Source organism: Morus notabilis, unplaced genomic scaffold (assembly GCF_000414095.1).
Source record: "Morus notabilis unplaced genomic scaffold, ASM41409v2 Scaffold689, whole genome shotgun sequence".
NCBI classification, from domain to species: domain Eukaryota; kingdom Viridiplantae; phylum Streptophyta; class Magnoliopsida; order Rosales; family Moraceae; genus Morus; species Morus notabilis.
In genome coordinates this window covers 543,708-562,125 of record NW_010358342.1, presented here as the reverse complement: position 1 = coordinate 562,125, position 18,418 = coordinate 543,708, and the positions used below count along the sequence as shown (strand labels likewise).

Sequence of the window (18,418 nt, the reverse complement as noted above, 5' to 3'; positions counted from 1 at the left end):
CAGCAGGATCTACTTTATTCTCAGCAAAGAGCGGAGCGGATTGGCTGCCTGGCCTACCCCTAAAAGAAAAATAACTTCTGTGGAGTCTAACAAAATTATTCTGCAAGATGACAATAACTTTTGAGTTAAAACGCTACAATTTTCTAGTCTCAAAGATAAAATTTCAAAATTTTCACGTAGAAATTTTATTAGCTGTACAGGCTCTAGAAGCAGACTTGGCAAGATATCCCAAGTTCTATGTTTTAGGAAATGTATGTCTAAGTACTCCATATTAGATAAATCAAATCATCAAATTCAATTGACTTATAGTAAATGAGCAATCAGTATACCAAGTTCTATTTTTAAGTAATCCATATTAGATAAATCCAAATCGTAAATTCGATTGACTTATAGACCTCTATGATCCACTTGTGCACAACACAGAGAGGCCTTCAAACATTTTATAATGAACTTGTAGTTGTAGCAGAGTGATCCTTTTACCTTGGGATCTTCCACCTTTACAACCTTTGGAAAAGTAAGGTCCACTTGATCCAACTGTATTAAAAAATATATGGTTAGCTAAAATTCAGAATAACTTTTTTGACGTTAAAAAAAAATACTAACATAAAGGCCATCCTATGTCAAAAATATTCTCTCCCTCGTCCGTCTAATTCTGATCTATATCATACACTCAGCAGTATATCCGATTATTTCTCCCTTTTCATACGTCAACAAGTTTTTGTTTTTGTTGCTTCACATATATAGCAAAATTATGCTCCATGTTTTGCAAAATTATACGACACACAGGTGCCTCTTGCAGCAAAATGTATGAAATAAAGATTCTCAGACTCATAAAAGACTTCATGCCACTATTTGATGTGAGTGTACGGGCGTGCATGACAATGCATAAGACATGTATGTAAGCGTACGTGAGTGCATGTGTTTGTGTTTGTGTTTGTGTGTAAGATATGTATATCAGGACAAATTTATTCCAGAATGCCAGTCTGTAAAATCGGTTCCTAGATTATTTTTTGTTGACTGGTAAAAGCATCTCGAACAGGGAACTAAGCTGTCAGTATTTCTAAACTAAAAGTGGAACAATCTAATTTGGCAACCTCCATTGAGTTTTGTGACGTAGAAACATCTTGTTGCTGCTCATTTTGTCCATAGTCGAAGCTCAGTTCACCATCGTCATTTGAATCATAGCTATCATCATCATAATCATTATCATCATCGTCATCATCATCATATGGATCATCTTCTTCGAGACCATCAAAATGGTAGTCAATATGCTGCTGTTCAGACACCAGTTTCACATGTGGCTCTACTGCCTCAAGAGACCTGAGTGCCTTCTTGAAGAAGCACAACTGGTTTGAACAGAAAACAGTGCAAAACCCTCATTAGCCAAGTCAAAGAATAAATAAATGTTGAGGAAATATATGATTGAGAAAAAGAATACCTGAGCAGCATGGTGACGAGCTGCCTGCGTAAGAAGACTTCTAGATTGTCCTTGTTTCAAAGATTTCAAGCGGAAAACGAATAATGTTGCCTCCTCATCATATTCATCACGAGCCATTTGTAATTGCTGCACAGTAAAGCTCTCTCCTTTTCCGCTTCTTGACCTCCCCTTTTCTCTCTGTCTAGATTTAATATACTCGTATACATCTCTGTAGACAATTCAATAATAGACATACATTAAAACAAAAGTGTCTTTGTGTGCGTCTGTGCATGAATGTGTTTGAATGAAAAACACATGATTAACCTCTTTTCATCACATTGCCGCTTCATCTCCTGCATCAATAATACAGAAAGTATTATAAAGTACTCCAATGGCAACTTGCAGACAATAATACAACACTTGTTCACACAAGGACAACACTTGTTCACACGAGGAAAGCAACAAAAAGGGGATAATGGACGTTACAAACTTGCATATGTATTCAAATCAATGAGACATACCTCAACTGTCCGTAGTTCATTAAGAAGAGATTCTGAAGGGACTGTGATGGTCTGGAATATATGAGAACGCTGCAACACGCAAAGAAATGAATAAACATACTACAAGGAGAAACTCAAGTAAGAATCTCGAAAATGACACAAAAGTAGGCCCTCACATAGCTATCAACAATTTTTTGGATTTCATATTGCGCTTTCCCTAGCATTAGCAGAACCTTTCCTGTATTAGAATAGAAGAAAAGAAAACTATGATTTTTCCCAACATTGGAGGCCAATCAAAGAAAAATTCTTCCGAACCAAATTGGTGGAATTCATGCATTTTCCTGGCATTTATGTTTGTTAAGTGTGTACTCTTGTCTGGGACTGTGTGTAAAAGAGCGAGAGGAGCAACAAGTAAGCATTTTAAAAAGAATTAGATGGGGACAAACAGTAATTTTGTATGATGCTGACAAAAGACCAAATAAATTGCTCTTTATACAAAACTAATGTAATAATATAAAGAAGCAAACCCTTAAAAGGAATTAAATCCTTAAAAAATCAACTGCATTTGAGATATAAAGACAAAATTAGTTCCTTGAAAATCAACTGCATTTCAGATATGAGATATGATTACAGTTCCCATATAGAACTATGGGTACAAACACCTAGAACAATATCTGAATTTTGCATAGTGCTGTAAAATTTGTATGCGCAGATACAAAAAGCTTAGACATTCTCTTAAATAATAAGTGAGAATATTTGATCTTCAGTTAACGGACCTGTTACCGTTCAATCTTATGACGGAAACTTTTCAGGAAAGCAGTTACTAAAGAAGAAAGTTAGAACTTAGAAGTAAAACATAATTTTGCGTCGATGACTTTACCACTTTCCTCGTCATCGTTCAGTGCAGTTTTCTCAAGAAGACAAGCACCCATTTCCCTCAATGATTCTGAGAACTCTGAAAATAAAGGGTAAGATGTGAGAATAATGATGAATATAGGAAAGTCAAAAGATGTTGTTAAATGGAGTAGACAAATTATCTAAAACTACATTGATTTCATAGAAAATGAAACATTGAATCATAATGCTACTACTTAAGAAGGCTTTCATCAGGACAACCACATCACTTCACTTCAATACCAAATTACAACAGACATTCCAGAAAATGAAGAGGAAGAAAAGAAGAACAAAGAAAAGGACACTAACATACCGTAAGCGCTATTCGCAGTGGCCGCAGCCGAGGCAAGTAAGCCATCGTAGCAATCTCTCATATCTTGCATGTCCTTCAAGAACAAGACCACATAAATTAAATAAATTTCTTGGCAAATCATGTCCAAAAAACACAATACCATTCACCCAACTTCAACAGAAACACACAGTTTTTGGCAATGCAAACACAATTTTAGCTCACACGGTCCGTCAACGTCAAAGTTTCAATCTTTATGATACTATAGTTCTTAACCCCAAAAAAAAATGAAAAATAAAAAATCAATTAAGAGATAAACTAAAACAGAAGTTTCTTATATTGTCAAAGCCCTAGGTTTCTAATTCTGGACGTCCTGTTGCTGCAAGAAACATTCGAGCTCTGTACTAAGATTGAACGAAAAAGAAAAACTTAAAATTGTCAAAATAAAAGCAAATGAGCGCTATAAAATTAAAAAACAAAAAACAAAAAACAAAAAAAAACTTCTTTTTTTTTCATTCATTTCCAATATCTTCCTATAAACGCAAAATGAAGGCTTTAAAATCTAAAGTTCCGAATTCTTTCTTTTTTTCTCTCATTCCTTTCCCTTCTAATCCGATAGTTTCTCGGCAACCAAACAAACAGAAGGCGAAACAAACAAGAAGAAGAACAAAAGCACACCCGATATGCCTGAGCGAGCTCGTCCAATTGAGCCAGAGGCCGGAGATCTTTCCGGTCCTTAGCCCCTCCTTGTTTGTGAAGTGTGAATCCTCGCAACTTTCTCAGCGACGTCTTCATTTTGCTTCCTTTTCAACGATCCAATACCAATACCAAACCAAAAAAAAAAAAAAAATCAATTCAGAGGAATCGAAGCCTCTATATTCAACGAATTCGCCTTTTCCTTACGGGGAAAAAAAATCTCGTTTGCCAATTCGATTTTTGAAATCAGAAACCTTAACGATGAGAAAGAAGAAGAAGAAGAATATCTGAAAATGGAAAGCCGAAAGCAAAAGAGCACATATGAAACACTTTAAAAACTATTTCTTCTTCTTCTTCAACTTCATTCTTTGGTCACGTCATAATAATATATTAATACTAGTATTAGTACTTTTCAGAGAATAATAATAATATTTAGGGTAATATATAATGCTTGCATAATAATGGTAATTTTTTTGCGGGAAATGATGCAAACGTATCGTTCACTTTTTATACTAAACTTTTCCTTTAATCATTTTCTCTTTTTGTTTTCCAACCAAAAAAAAAATCCTCTTTTTGTTTTTTTCTTTTTCCTCTTTTTAAATAATACAATACTTATGCGAAAAATTAGTACAATTGACCACATCCCCGTTGACTCTTCCACAGGACAAAGCTCCCTCTGCGGTAGCCGTAGCCGCTGCATAACTACATAATAAATTACAATAATGATAATAACTATAAAACTACATATTATCAATTAAATTATATTTTTTTGCTGAAAATTAAATTATAGTTCTTACCAAGAAAAATTAAATTAAAGTAATTTTCTACAAAAAAAGTAAAGTTGAAGTAATTTTCTCCCCTATGGTCAACGACCGACAACTTTATCAAATTAAAGAAAAATATATATGATAATTAAAAAATTGTGTAGTAGAGATGATGGAAAGCTACATTCAAATAGTCGTCTACAACACAAGGCAATAATAGGTCAACCTCTTGTGAAATTTTATATTTGGTATGCATTAATTGGCAATTCAAAGTGTTCTATTGATATAAAAACTAGAGAGAAATATACAAGAATCTAACATTTGATGTAATCGTCTACATAATCAAGTGTCAATAACTAGGTTACCAATAATCAAATGGCCGTTAAAAGTATAATCTAACGAACAATCCACGCCCAACCCGACTTCAAGTACAAATGGTGGTTAAAGATGTAAAGTTCAAATTTATTACTTCTTTGGCATTTTTCCAACTATCAAATATTGTTGTGTTTTGATTTTGGTTTTTTTTTTTTTTTTTTTTTTAAAGAATGTTTCCCAGATAGAGGGCGTCAAAGCCCCCTATGACCCACGACAATTAGGAATATAATTAAAAAAAAATGAAAATGGCAATCCAAGAAAGACCACAAGAAAATAAAGTGTGGGAAAAAGAGGTATATTAGACAATTTTTTTGGTCAAGAAAGCGTGTTTCTTTTGAACCAAGTCTTCTCTCCTCCCTTTCGAGTAAATGCTTTTGTGTTTTGTCAAGCAGTTGCCGTGATGCGTCTTTTGTAAGTTCAGATGCATGTTCCTATGAAACCTCCATCTAAATTATTTACAATTTCTCCAACTGCTAGGTTTTACAAATAAAAAATGCTTGGCTCCTAGCCCTAATCCTTGTTTATTGCGTATTAAATTGTACCAGTAAAAGATATGTAAATATGTAAATTTAAATAAAAATTGATGCAAATATAACGATAAAAATAACCTAATGCATTAATAATGGGGGTTGATTTGTAAATTACATTGCTATAAAAATCTTTCTCCGGAATAGTAAATACAATAATAGAGTCAACACCAATAGAGACGTTATATAATGTATGAAAAAAGAACCGGCTCTCAAGTCATTTATTCATTAATCCGCTTTGGACAAAGGCTTGGCTGTTTAACGTGGTTGTAAGATAATTTAGAGCCCGTTTGGTTCATGGATTAGAACTATTTTTTATTTATGTGTTTTTTGTGAGAAAAAATACTGTAGCGAACTATGAACCATGATTCGAATCAGGGAACGAATCTTCCAACCAAACGAACTCACGCCATCAACTATTAAAATTACGGATTACCCACGTGAATTCAACAAAATTAGAAATAGCATAAGGTTGCTAAGAAGTGGGCTACGCAGCTCCCATTACCAAAAACACAGCAAACGTCGCTTGTGCCCGTGGCCTTCAAAACAAACAGCATCATAATCCAATTTTGGCTCTTTTATCATAATAAGAAAGAAAATTGTTGAAGTTACTGAGTTAATTTATATCTTCATTAATACATTTTTTATTAATAAATTATTTAACTAAAATAAATATTTAGACTCACACATTCTAAAAATATTTGTCTCTTTTTCAAAATAAAATGTTAACCAAACCCTCTGCGCGTGGCCTTCAAAACAACAACATCATGATTCATAAATCTTATAATTAAAATAATAATAAAGATTAATCTCACTAATATCCCAAAATTTCAAAGTCATTCTCACATTGTCCTCTAAACTTTAAAAACTCACTTTACCCCCTAAAATTTAAATTTATCCCATTTAAACCCTTTTGTAAAAAATTTTGATGAAATCAAACAGAAAAAGAAAGAATTAAATGTGGTCATATAGTTTCTACTTATTTGTTTTAACAAAAATTCAAATAAAAAAATCACGTGACTGTATTAGTCTCTTTTTTTATCTGTTATAACATAAGAGATCAAGCGAGAATAATTTAAAATTTAATGGGTAAAATAAGAGTTCTTAAAATTCAGAAGGTAAACCGTAAATGACTTTAAAATTTAAGAGGCATATGATGATGATGATGATGATAATAACAACAACAACAACACACGCCCACACAATTCGGAAATTGACGACACAAATATACAGTTCGTGAAAATAAAAAAATAAAATAAAAAATTGATAGCTAATTTGATCAACTTTTTTATGGGTGGTCATAATTGGAATGAACTTCTCAGATTGCTATATTGTCAAAAATTGAAATGCCTGTGTATTTGTTGTCAATCATTTATTCCTCTTATTATGAATTAGTTATAACAAACCTTAGATTGGAGATGCACGGTACATAAATCAGGAATGTGGATGTCTCAATTGAGTCACCATTAAGAACAAAAAATTCATCGGAAGCCAATCACCAAAAACAGCATTTGAAGACCTTCCCGAAAGCCTTTGTGTTGGAGAATCAAAGGTTTTTTTTTTTTTTTTTTTTTTTTTGAAAATCGCTGCCTGAGTAGAACAGTCTCATGTTGACTGCCAAAATATAAACGAACAAAAGAGAGCCACAAAATTTTTTTCTCGCAACTGTCAAAGTTCTCCAAGTTATTTGACAACCATGTTTCCTCACCGTAACATGATGTGAAGAGAAATAATATACAGTCCATCACCTGAAACGATTAACAATTATCAATGTCCATTAGAAACTCGTTCAACTAAGCAAACCTACTGCCATATGAACCGTGAACCCAAATCCTCCACCTATTTTTCTTACCTTGCTCTCTGTCTAATGAATTAGATTTTGATCATTTTAGAAAACCGACTAGTGAATAAATATACGTGGTAATAACTACCTATTTCATGAAATATTGACCGGTCCTTACCGGGGGCAGGGAGATGATTTGTGGATGAAGTTGACGAAAACTAAGCAGTCGCAGCCACAGGCACAGCTCTGTAGCATGCTCTCTTTGCTGCGCGAACTATATCTTCAACCTGTGCAATCAATTACACATGAAAAGCAAAGACAATTACCAAAATGAAAACAAATTTATTAATCAACTGATCCCAAGAAGACTGATACAAATGGCACCACCTAACACATCCAATGGAAGTATCGTAGTAAACAGACCTGAGGGACAGCCATCCTCTCCAAGTTAGCTGCATAAGGCATGGGAATATCAGCACCCGTAATTCTTTCAACTGGTGCATCAAGATAGCCAAAGCTATCCTCAACAACAGATGCGCTGTTTAAAAGAGAAGTAAATGGCGTAAGCATAAATAGTGTGCGCAAAATGCAAATTAAACAATGCAATATAGAGGATAGTTGCAAACCAGATTTCAGCACCGACACCATGCTGAGGAAATCCTTCTTCAACTGTTACCAGTCTGTTGGTTTTCCTGACTGAAGCGTTGATTGTGGATCTATCTAGTGGCCGAATTGACCGCAAGTTAATTACCTACATAGATATCAACAGTCATTGCTGGATCTAAACCTATTACGTGGACAATGTGAAGAGTTTCATGTTCTTTGAACAATAATTTACCTCAGTGCTGATTCCTTCCTTTTCAAGTATCTCGGCAGCCTGAACATCAAACCATAGAATTACTCCAAGTGAAGCAGAAAAAGAAAACTTACTAAAGCTGTCAAAGTCAAACAATGAAAAGAACGACACATAATTTTCACACATAATTTTCAACAAAAATCCTATCACAGCTTGCATCCACACTCCATGAAAGGGCCAATGCAATGGAGCCCAATTGCCAAAGTAAATTAGAAATCTCATTAATTTTAAATGCCATAACAAAACTTTCCTTCATGCCACTTTCAAGAAAGTAGTATATCGAATGGACATTTACCTAATTAACTCCTTTGGAAGAAAAAGAAATATTAGACAGACATTCAGTTTCCATGCAAAATTCAAAGGAGATGGCACCAACTCAAATCTGGGCCTTCTGGTTCATGAAAGTTTATTAACTGTAGAAAGGAGCCGATTAGATTATATAAATTAGGATAGTGTTATTTTGCATATTAGGATTTCTGATTCAGTTTCCTAATAAATAGGATCAGTTATTGATTTGATTGATTCATAATTTAGTTACTTTCCTAGTTTGTTGAGATTCCTGATTTTATGGGATTCTCCGTTTACTTTCCTAGAATAAGTGGACTGGGATGCCGGCCACTCAAGTATAAATATTAGGGCTGTATTTCCTTTGGTTAATAAGAATTCTCTTCACCAATATCCTCATGGTATCAGAGCCGAATTCAAAACCCTAATCCACCCTATCATCAATCTCTCATCATGACCAAATACGGCATGAATACCCAAACCAGTTCCTCAGAAGTCCAGTCAAGACCCGAGCAAAATTCTCCAGCCATCAACGCTGATAATCCCTCAGCCAATATCATCGAAAACTCACCTCTTCCTGTTCCCAGTCACAAACTCAGTGGCCACAATTTCCTTCAGTGGTCACAATCCGTCCTCATATATGTATCTGGCAGAGGAAAAGATGAGTATCTCACCGGTGAGGTCCCTATTCCAGCGGCAACAGATCCCAAGTATCGGACGTAGAAAACAGAAAATCACATGGTTATGTCATGGCTAATAAACTCCATGACCACCGAAGTTGGAGAGAATTTCCTTCTCTACAAAACAGCCAAGGAAATTTGGGATGCGGCACGTGAAACCTACTCCAATTCTGAAAATACCTTAGAACTTTTTGAAATTGAAACTCGACTTCATGATATGCGACAAGGGGAGATGACAATCACTCAGTATTTCAACACAATAACCCGGTACTGGCAGCACCTTGATATGTTTGAAATATATCCCTAGAAATGTCCTGATGATGCAGCTTTATACAAAAAGATTGTTGATCAAAAGAGAACATTCAAATTTCTCCTTGGTCTCAACAAGGATCTGGACGAAGTAAGGGGGAGAATCATGGGAAGCAGGCCACTGCCTTCCATCCGAGAGGCATTTGCTGAAGTCAGAAGAGAAGAAAGCAGGAAGAAACTAATGATGACAGAAAATATGAGCACCCCGGTTGCTGAAGGTTCGGCCTTATACACACACAACTCATCTCAGGATAACAGGCATAGAAGAGGAAGACCATGGTGCGACCATTACAAGAAGCCTGGCCACACCAGAGAAAATTGCTGGAAAATACATGGGAAGCCCGCTGATTGGAAGCCTAACCGTGCTCGCCAGGACCGGGACAGCCGCGCAAATGCTGTCACCACTTCAGACAACCCCAGCACCACTCCTGAAACCAGTCCGTTCACCAGGGAGCAGATTGAGGTACTGCAGAAGCTACTCGGACAGGTATCAGGTCCTTCTCAGTCCACATCACCCATTGTTGAACCGCATACCAGCATGGTAGCACATCAAGGTACAGTTTCCTTTGCTCATATTGCGAAAACCAGGAAATTAAGACCATGGATAATTGATTCTGGGGCTTCGGATCACATGACTGGAGATATTAACGTCTTCCACAAGTTCAGTGCCTATTCTAGTCCTAGCACAGTACGAATAGCCGATGGATCACATTCAAACGTGGCAGGAATCGGATCCATAAAATTGACAAAGGATCTCCTTCTCTCATCTGTCCTTTATGTTCCAAAATTAGATTGCAATCTGATTTCTATTAGTAAACTCACCCGTGATTTGAACTGTGTGACTAAATTCTATCCAAATCTTTGTGAATTTCAGGCAGCGGATTCGGGGAAGGTGATTGGCAGTGCTGAAATGTGTGGTGGTCTCTACTTGCTCAAAGGGAATCCTCCTCCACATGGACAAGTTCATTCAAGTTGTTTTTCTGAGTCTATTTCCAATTCTGTTTCTGTGTCAAATGACAATCAAGTTATGTTATGGCACTTTCGCCTTGGTCATCCAAATTTTGTGTACCTTGAAAAATTGTTCCCTCATTTATTCATCAATAAAAATTCCAAACTTTTCCATTGTGAAATATGTCAACTTGCAAAGCACACTCGGCATGTCTATCCTAGTATTCAATATAAGCCTTCAAATCCATTCTCCATAATTCATAGTGACATTTGGGGACCCTCACGAGTGAAAAATATTAATGGGGCTCGTTGGTTCATATCCTTCATAGATGATCATACTAGAACCGCCTGGACATTTTAATGAAAGAAAAAATCTGAAACAGGGGAAATCTTCAAGTCCTTTTATTCTATGATTCACACCCAATTCAAAAGCAAAATTCAGGTTCTTAAGACCGATAATGGCAGGGAATACTTTACATCAGTTTTGGGTTCCTATCTCTTGGAACAAGGAATTATCCATGTGAGTTCTTGTGTTGACACCCCTCAACAAAATGGGGTAGCCGAGAGGAAAAACAGACACTTACTTGAGGTAGCTAGATCACTCATGTTCACCAACCATGTACCTAAACACTTTTGGGGGGAAGCCATTCTTACTGCCACATATCTTATCAATAGGATGCCAAGTCGAGTGCTACAATTTCAGAGACCCCGCCAAGTCCTACTACTACAAGCCTTTCCTCATGCCAAATCCTTTTCTTCCGATCTCCTTTTCTTCCGATCTCCCACTTAGAATCTTTGGTTGTTCCTCATTTGTTCACATACACCAACAACATCGAACCAAACTTGATCCCAAATCATTAAAATGCATTTTCCTAGGATATTCCTCTCATCAAAAGGGGTACAAGTGCTACTCACCTGTCACTAGAAAGACATACAATTCAATGGATGTCACGTTCTTTGAACACCAATCTTATTTTCCCAAACCTGCTATTCAGGGGGAGAATTCGAGGGAATTTCAGCTTTGGGACATCCTTCAAGACACTCAATCCGTGTACATTTCACCCCAAAGTGTCAATCCAGCCTCCTTACCCTCTTCTGAGTCCCCAAATCCAAGTCTCAGCTCCCCTTCCGAGTCCTCAAATCCGAGTCTCAGATCCACATCAGGTCCACTATCCGAGTCTCAGTTCCATGAGCCATCCAACGTCCTGAATCACACCACTCAGAATGATCTAACCGAGTCCACCCAACCTCAACTTGGTACAAATTGTCAGGAACTCCGTGTCTATTCTAGGAGACGACCTACTGAGCACTTAGAGAACATCACTCAAGTCAGAGACTGTCAAGAACCTGAACCGGACCCTCCTGCTTCAGAATCTCACAAAGGTATGGATTCTTCAACCCGTGAGCCTCATGTTCCTTTTATTGATGATTCAGACTTGCCTATTGTTGAAAGAAAGGGTGTCCGAGTATGTACAAACCACCCTATTGGGAGATATGTGGCATATGGAAAATTACAGCCAGCATATAAAGCATTTATTTCAGCTCTTCATAGTGCACAGATTCCTAATTCCATTCAGGAAGCTTTGAAAGATCCAGCATGGAAGCAGGCTGTCGAGGAAGAAATCAGAGCCCTAAAAAGCAATGAAACCTGGACTCTTGCAGAGTTACCTCAAGGGAAGAAACCTATGGGTTGCAAGTGGATATTTACTGTTAAGTATAAAGCAGATGGAAGTATTGAGAGGTTCAAAGCCAAGCTGGTCGCAAAGGGATTCACTCAATCATATGGAATTGATTATCAGGAAACGTTCGCACCTGTTGCCAAGTTGAACACAGTTCGGGTATTGTTGTCACTAGCAGTAAATAAAGACTGGCCTTTGCACCAGCTAGATGTCAAGAATGCTTTTCTAAACGGGGATCTTGCAGAGGATGTTTACATGGAAATACCACCAGGCCTAGAAAACCCTTCAAACAGCCGTCAAGTGTGCAAGCTGAAAAAGTCATTATATGGCCTAAAGCAGTCACCTCGTGCCTGGTTTGATAGGTTTTCCAAAACAGTGGTCACAAATGGGTACAGTCAATGCCAGGCCGATCACACTCTATTTATGAAATTCTCACCAAGAGGCAGGATTGCTATTCTCATCGTTTACGTTGATGACATCATTTTAACAGGAGACGACTCAGAGGAAATTATCAAACTCAAAAGCCTACTTGCTACTGAATTTGAAATTAAAGACCTTGGTACTCTAAGATATTTTCTAGGCATGGGGGTTGCTCGGTCTAAGGCAGGGATTGTTATATCCCAACGAAAGTACATCTTAGATTTGCTAACGGAGACTGACATGCTTGGGTGTAAACCTGCAGAGATGCCTATGGACCCCAACCTGAAGTTAAGGAAAGATGAGGAAAGTGTTCCAGTGGATAAAGGACAGTATCAAAGGCTAGTGGGAAAGTTGATTTATCTCTCACACATGAGACCAGACATTGCATTCTCAGTGAGCGTAGTTAGCCAACACATGAACAATCCGAATGAGGAACACTTAGAGGCTGTGAATCGAATTCTTAGATACCTAAAGATGACACCAGGCCACGGTTTACTCTTCAAAAGGTGTGAAAGCCGTAAGATAGAGGTTTACACAGATGCTAGCTGGGCTGGAGAACTAACTGAAAGGAGATCCACAAGTGGTTACTGCTCTTTTGTTTGGGGCAATCTTGTTACATGGAGAAGCAAAAAGCAATCAGTGGTGTCAAGAAGCAGTGCAGAGTCAGAATATCGTGCTCTTGCTTTGGGCATCTGCGAAGGAATGTGGCTTCAACGATTACTAAGGGAGTTGAGAATTGATTGTAAGGACCAGATTAAAATGCTTAGTGACAGCCAAGCCGCCATCAGCATTGCTAAAAATCCAGTACACCACGACAGGACCAAGCATGTGGAAATTGATAGGCACTTCATCTCAGAGAAGATTAACAATGGAATAGTTCAACTCAGCTACATCCCTACACAATTGCAGCTGACTGACGTTCTCACCAAAGCCCTTCCAAGAAGAAGTTTCGATGAATTCAACTCCAAGCTAGGATTGTATAACATATACAACCCAGCTTGAGGGGGAGTGTAGAAAGGAGCCGATTAGATTATATAAATTAGGATAGTGTTAGTTTGTATATTAGGATTTCTGATTTAGTTTCCTAATAAATAGGATCAGTTATTGATTTGATTGATTCATAATTTAGTTACTTTCCTAGTTTGTTGAGATTCCTGATTTTATGGGATTCTCCGTTTACTTTCCTAGAATAAGTGGACTGGGATGCCGGCCACTCAAGTATAAATATTAGGGCTGTATTTCCTTTGGTTAATAAGAATTCTCTTCACCAAAATCCTCATTAACTTATACAACATCAAAGACAGTTGAAGGAGGTGCGACAGACAAACCTTGAGAGCATAGCCCACCATTTTTGAAAAAGCAGTAATAGTCACGTCTTTTCCTTCTCTCTCAATCTGTGGCAATAAAATATTTTTAAAACAAACACCAGATGTCATATTCATGGAACAGTGGTTGTACAGGAGTTAAATGAAGCAACAATCATTCTGCACATTATTTCATTAGCCTAATTAATCACCTTAGCTTTCCCTATTGGAAGGCAAAAACTAGAATCAAGAGCTTCAGCTGAAACAGGAAATGATTCACCGTACCTGAAGCACAAAAATTAAAATAACCAATAATGTTTGGCATGAGAAAGCACAAGCTAAAATTACAGTCACCTTAAATTAATCACTTACAACAACTCATTCTCAAGGAAAACAACAGGATCAGGGTCTCTTATGGCAGCTTTCAGCAATCCGCGAGTATCTTCAGATGAATAAGGAGCAAGCACTTTCAATCCAGGACATGAGGCATACCATGATGCATAACACTACATAGGAAATAGATTATTGGAAATTGCAATATAATATGCAAAAGTCGAAAGATGCATTGTTGTTGGCCATATACGAAGAGAATGGCCTGATTTGACTTGACATACATGAGAGTGCTGAGCACCAACACCAGCAGCAGCCCCATTTGGTCCTCTGAAAACGATGGGCACGGATATCTGGCCAGCAGACATATAGTTTGATTTTGCAGCAGAATTAATGATGTGGTCAATTGCCTGCAGAAAAACCCAGACTCAGATTTCTGACAACGGTAATATTAACAACTATAAATACAGAATCCTATAAAAGTCCAGAACCTTTTCTTCTGAAAGCTTAAAAACCATCATTCAGCATCATATATCTCCCATTTAATGACAGATTAGAAACTATAATGCATCTAAAGAATGTATCTTCAAGAAAAACTAATTGCACCTGCATTGAGAAATTGAACGTCATAAACTCTACAACAGGCTTCAAACCATAGTAAGCAGCTCCAACTCCTATCCCAGTAAACCCAGCCTGCATAGCACAGACCAAAAATTAGGTCACCGTTCACCCAGATGCTGCTATTAAAGCAAATAAAGAGAAACAGCCTTATATGAATAAATTCAATGACAAAGAGAAATAACCTTATATACATACACTTGAATAACAACTAAAGTAACAAAGCAAATTGAAAATAACATAAGTAATAATGGTATGTCAAGGAAAAAAAGTTACCTCTGTGATCGGAGTATCAAGAACCCTTTCAGGGCCATATTTGTCCAGAAGACCTTTAGAGATCTACACAAAAATTGAAATTGCATTATCAGACAAACGTTTTAAGTTCCCAAGGGTGTCTTTGATGACAATAAAAATTCACAAATCCATCTCATTAGAAAGAAAATCTAACCTTGTATGCACCTTGATATTCACCAACCTGCACGCACAAAAATACAAAAGAGAACATAAGAACAGAATGGGCGAAGATCTACCGAGCTTAGGAAAACAAATTGACGATACCCCACCTCTTCACCCATCAAGAAGACTTTAGGATCAGCAGACATTTCCTCATCAAGTGCAGAGTTTAGAGCCTCTCTGACTGTCATCTGCCCATAATTACAATTTCAACAAAACTTATGTTCCAGTATTTGTTCTTTGAAACACCAAGAAAAACAATACCCACTATTTTTTTGGTCTAGAAGAAGATAGTAGAAATACTCATACACAAGGAAAATTGCAATGCTAAATAGTACGAATAAGACAGTATAATACAGATTTATAACCATTAACCAAAAAAAGAAAAACCCCATTTACATAGGCAATGCCCATAATTTATATGAATACGCTGAAGATATATTAGTAAGCCAAGATTACCTCTTTTGCAGCAGAAGAATAATGCCTCAAAGCGGACGCCACAGGGCGAATCCTCTGCAAGGACTGTAAGGAGAAAAACAAACATTTTTTTTATAAGAATAAATATCAAATAAATACCAACAAAAATTACAAAAGGAATTATAGTTTTGTTAAAAGCGAAAATCAAAGAAATAATACCAGAGCAGAGGAGCTTCCAGCGCCGACTTTTTGCCTCAATATCCCCCACATCTTTCTTTGTATTCTTCACAAAGCTAATCCGATCACTGAAATTTTTTAAAATATATATTAAATAAAAAATAAATATGTAACTGGTAACGTATTGCAGAGAAAAGCATCAGGACAAAAACAAAAAAAAAATATTAATGAAGCACAGATAAATGTTTTTCAATTCAAGATTCGTTTTTTGCGAGATTATTACTGTTGATTAATACTAAGCTGTCAATTAATTTACAAAATAATAATATCATAAATCCGAAAGCAAATCCCATTTCACCTGCGAAGAACGCACACCGATAAAGCGCAAACGAAGCGGAAAAAAAAAAAGAAAATAATATCAAGAGCAGATGTGAAAAATCGAAAACAAATAAGAAGGAAATAGGAAATAAGCGAAACATATGAACATAAATGAAATCTGGAATTTAAGCAACGAATATTTATTATTTGTCGAGCGTAATAAAATACAAATTAGAAATGAGAAATAATCAGAAATGGATTACGAAGAAGGAGAGAATAGCAAAACATGAACCTGGTTAGGGTTTCGAATCGGATCGGCGATCTGATGTGAAAAAACAAAACGGAGGAGATAGGCACCAGTTCCACACTTTCACTTACCTCGCTTTTTATTTGTTCGTTTTATTTTATTCTGTTTTCTATTTTTTGACCATTTTAAAAAAATAATTAAAAAATAAATGAAAAAGAGTACTGTGGCAAAAGATTGTTTGTCTACTTCGAATTCGATTATGCATTATAGGATTTTTTTTACACACATATTATATTCTTGGATTTTTTTAATTATTAAATTTTTATATTTTTTAATTTTTATGTTATTTTATGTAAATTTAATGAACACAAAATTTAACTTATTAATATGTTGACTTATCAGATAATAAAGCACTTTTCTTATTAAAATATTAAAACGATATATAATATTTTACATAATTAAAATTATGATTTAAATTCTCTGGGTAAAAAAAATACTATAATAATATAATTTAAGTTATAAAATGAATAAGACAGTGTTTATGAAAATGATCTTCCTAATATTTTGGGGTTTAAATTTTTATTCTTCGTATTTTGTTTGGCGGAAGGAAGGATGTTTGTTTTTGACTTGTTCTACGTGGCGGTTTTTTCCTTGCAGTATTATTATTACGTGTTTGACCTTATACTTTTCTGTTATTCACAAGTTGTGAAGTGGACAAAATGAGATAGCAACTAGCAAGCGCCAACCAAGGACATACTCGTCATTATGTTTTTAATATTTGATCTTTTATTGAAGAGGATCCATATTCCTCTATTCCCATAAATATGGGAGAAATTCTTATCGGATTGTAATTTAAGGGTATGTTTACTTTACATTAAAAGAAAAAGAAAAAAAAATAGGAATAATTCTCTTTTTTATTTAATAATATATTTATTTATAAAATTAGTAATGAAGATTTAGTAAGTCTCACATAATATAAGAAAATGAGAAAAATAAATGTCCATCTTTGCACTCCCTTTAGTATTAATTACTTGTCAAAATAAATAAATATTAAATTTACTTATCTATCTTTAATAAATTACTATATAGTCAATAATTATCAAATTATGTAAAATGGCATTTTATTGATTACATTCATAACATTGCTATTCATAATGTTAGTAAACCTAAGAAAATGAATGAGATTGTTTCCCATTACACCATTGAATAGTCAAATAAATACTTAAAAATGAATAAATGATCTTTAGTCATATTACTTTAATTTTTTTTTTAATCTCATTACGTTTTCCATGATATTTCTTTACGGTTTGATAAATTAACCCTAAAAACAGTGAAGTTGACAAAATAAGATTATAATGGCAAATCAATGATATGATCATCGTTTTAGTACCTTTTATTTAAAGATAGTTCCATATTCCCATGATTATGGGAGAAATCCTTGCAATTAAAGTAGCACCATTTTTATGAGGAGTGTCTCTAGTAGGTCAGTCGTACTGATAGTGTCAACTCATGATTGTTATCAGAATAAAATTATATCGAATTGAAAAGGTATGCAAAATAGACAGTTTGTGGTGCAAATCTGACGGCTGAAAATAGATAACTATTAACAATTTAATTTTTATAGTCTTATCAGAGAAACTCCCTTTTTGTGGGTTAAAAACATTACTACAATTTTGAAAGTATTAATAGATTTTGTAAATTAAATAAAAAAAAAAAAACGTGTTTGTTTTAAGTTTTTTTTTTATTTTAAGAACGATAGGACCCAAAAAAATGAACAATTTTTACTTTCAATTATTAGACATGTATCAAAAATTGTATGTTCTGCATTATTTTTCAATCAGATGTGATTTTGACGTAATTTTAATCAAATCCAACGGTCATAAATTAGTACTACTGTCAAGGCTGGTTAGAGACCTTTAAGGCCCATCTCCGCCCCACGACATGCGACGTGTTAAAATTTTAACTTGTTTATAACCCAAAACCGTATGGAGTTGATTTTTCTCACTCTGTTTAATACTGATATTTGCGGCTAAATGAGTTGACGAAAAAAATTGTCATACTTAGTTTTAAAACATCAACTTGTAACTTAATTAAAATAAAACTATAAAAATATGTGCATTTTTTTAAAGTAA

The 18,418-nt window shown here is 35.4% G+C and overlaps 2 protein-coding genes across 3 annotated transcripts in view; both read right to left on the bottom strand.

Annotated features, from left to right (window-relative positions):
- LOC21400493 (uncharacterized protein At2g33490) overlaps positions 1 to 4,085 on the bottom strand; it is a 6,005-nt gene extending 1,920 nt beyond the window's left edge. Inside the window, exons 1-10 of one of the 2 annotated variants that reach the window (XM_024161840.1) lie at positions 3,779 to 4,085; positions 3,125 to 3,197; positions 2,798 to 2,872; positions 2,094 to 2,155; positions 1,939 to 2,007; positions 1,742 to 1,770; positions 1,439 to 1,646; positions 1,095 to 1,346; positions 481 to 534; positions 8 to 100 (exon numbers count right to left, since the gene is read on the bottom strand). In XM_024161840.1, the coding sequence (XP_024017608.1) occupies positions 8 to 100; positions 481 to 534; positions 1,095 to 1,346; positions 1,439 to 1,646; positions 1,742 to 1,770; positions 1,939 to 2,007; positions 2,094 to 2,155; positions 2,798 to 2,872; positions 3,125 to 3,197; positions 3,779 to 3,895 (1,032 nt within the window). In that variant the 5' untranslated portion in view covers positions 3,896 to 4,085. The remainder of the gene's footprint in view (positions 1 to 7; positions 101 to 480; positions 535 to 1,094; positions 1,347 to 1,438; positions 1,647 to 1,741; positions 1,771 to 1,938; positions 2,008 to 2,093; positions 2,156 to 2,797; positions 2,873 to 3,124; positions 3,198 to 3,778) is intronic. The other variant, XM_024161841.1, reaches the window with a different exon arrangement.
- Positions 4,086 to 6,819: 2,734 nt separating this feature from the next.
- Positions 6,820 to 16,423, bottom strand: LOC21400491 (pyruvate dehydrogenase E1 component subunit beta-1, mitochondrial). Its single transcript, XM_010092388.2, has 16 exons — positions 16,332 to 16,423; positions 15,764 to 15,849; positions 15,587 to 15,649; positions 15,238 to 15,318; positions 15,123 to 15,149; positions 14,951 to 15,013; positions 14,663 to 14,749; positions 14,341 to 14,466; positions 14,099 to 14,232; positions 13,939 to 14,011; positions 13,751 to 13,816; positions 8,084 to 8,122; positions 7,872 to 7,996; positions 7,669 to 7,783; positions 7,424 to 7,532; positions 6,820 to 7,210 (listed from the first exon to the last, which is right to left on the bottom strand). Exons 2-15 carry the CDS (start codon positions 15,812 to 15,814, stop codon positions 7,464 to 7,466), a joined length of 1,119 nt encoding a protein of 372 aa, XP_010090690.2. The 5' UTR covers positions 15,815 to 15,849; positions 16,332 to 16,423; the 3' UTR covers positions 6,820 to 7,210; positions 7,424 to 7,463.
- Between the last annotated feature and the right edge of the window lie 1,995 nt (positions 16,424 to 18,418).

What these genes read in the sequence shown, in the direction of transcription:
- LOC21400491 (XM_010092388.2), bottom strand. Translation starts at nt 15,814, where the DNA reads ATGTGGGGGATATTGAGGCAAAAAGTCGGCGCTGGAAGCTCCTCTGCT. An exon ending in TCTTCTTGATGGGTGAAGAG is followed by an intron (nt 15,150 to 15,237) that starts GTGGGGTATCGT and finishes TTGTGCGTGCAG; the next exon opens with GTTGGTGAATATCAAGGTGC. An exon ending in TTCCTTGAGAATGAGTTGTT is followed by an intron (nt 14,012 to 14,098) that starts GTAAGTGATTAA and finishes TTTGTGCTTCAG; the next exon opens with GTACGGTGAATCATTTCCTG.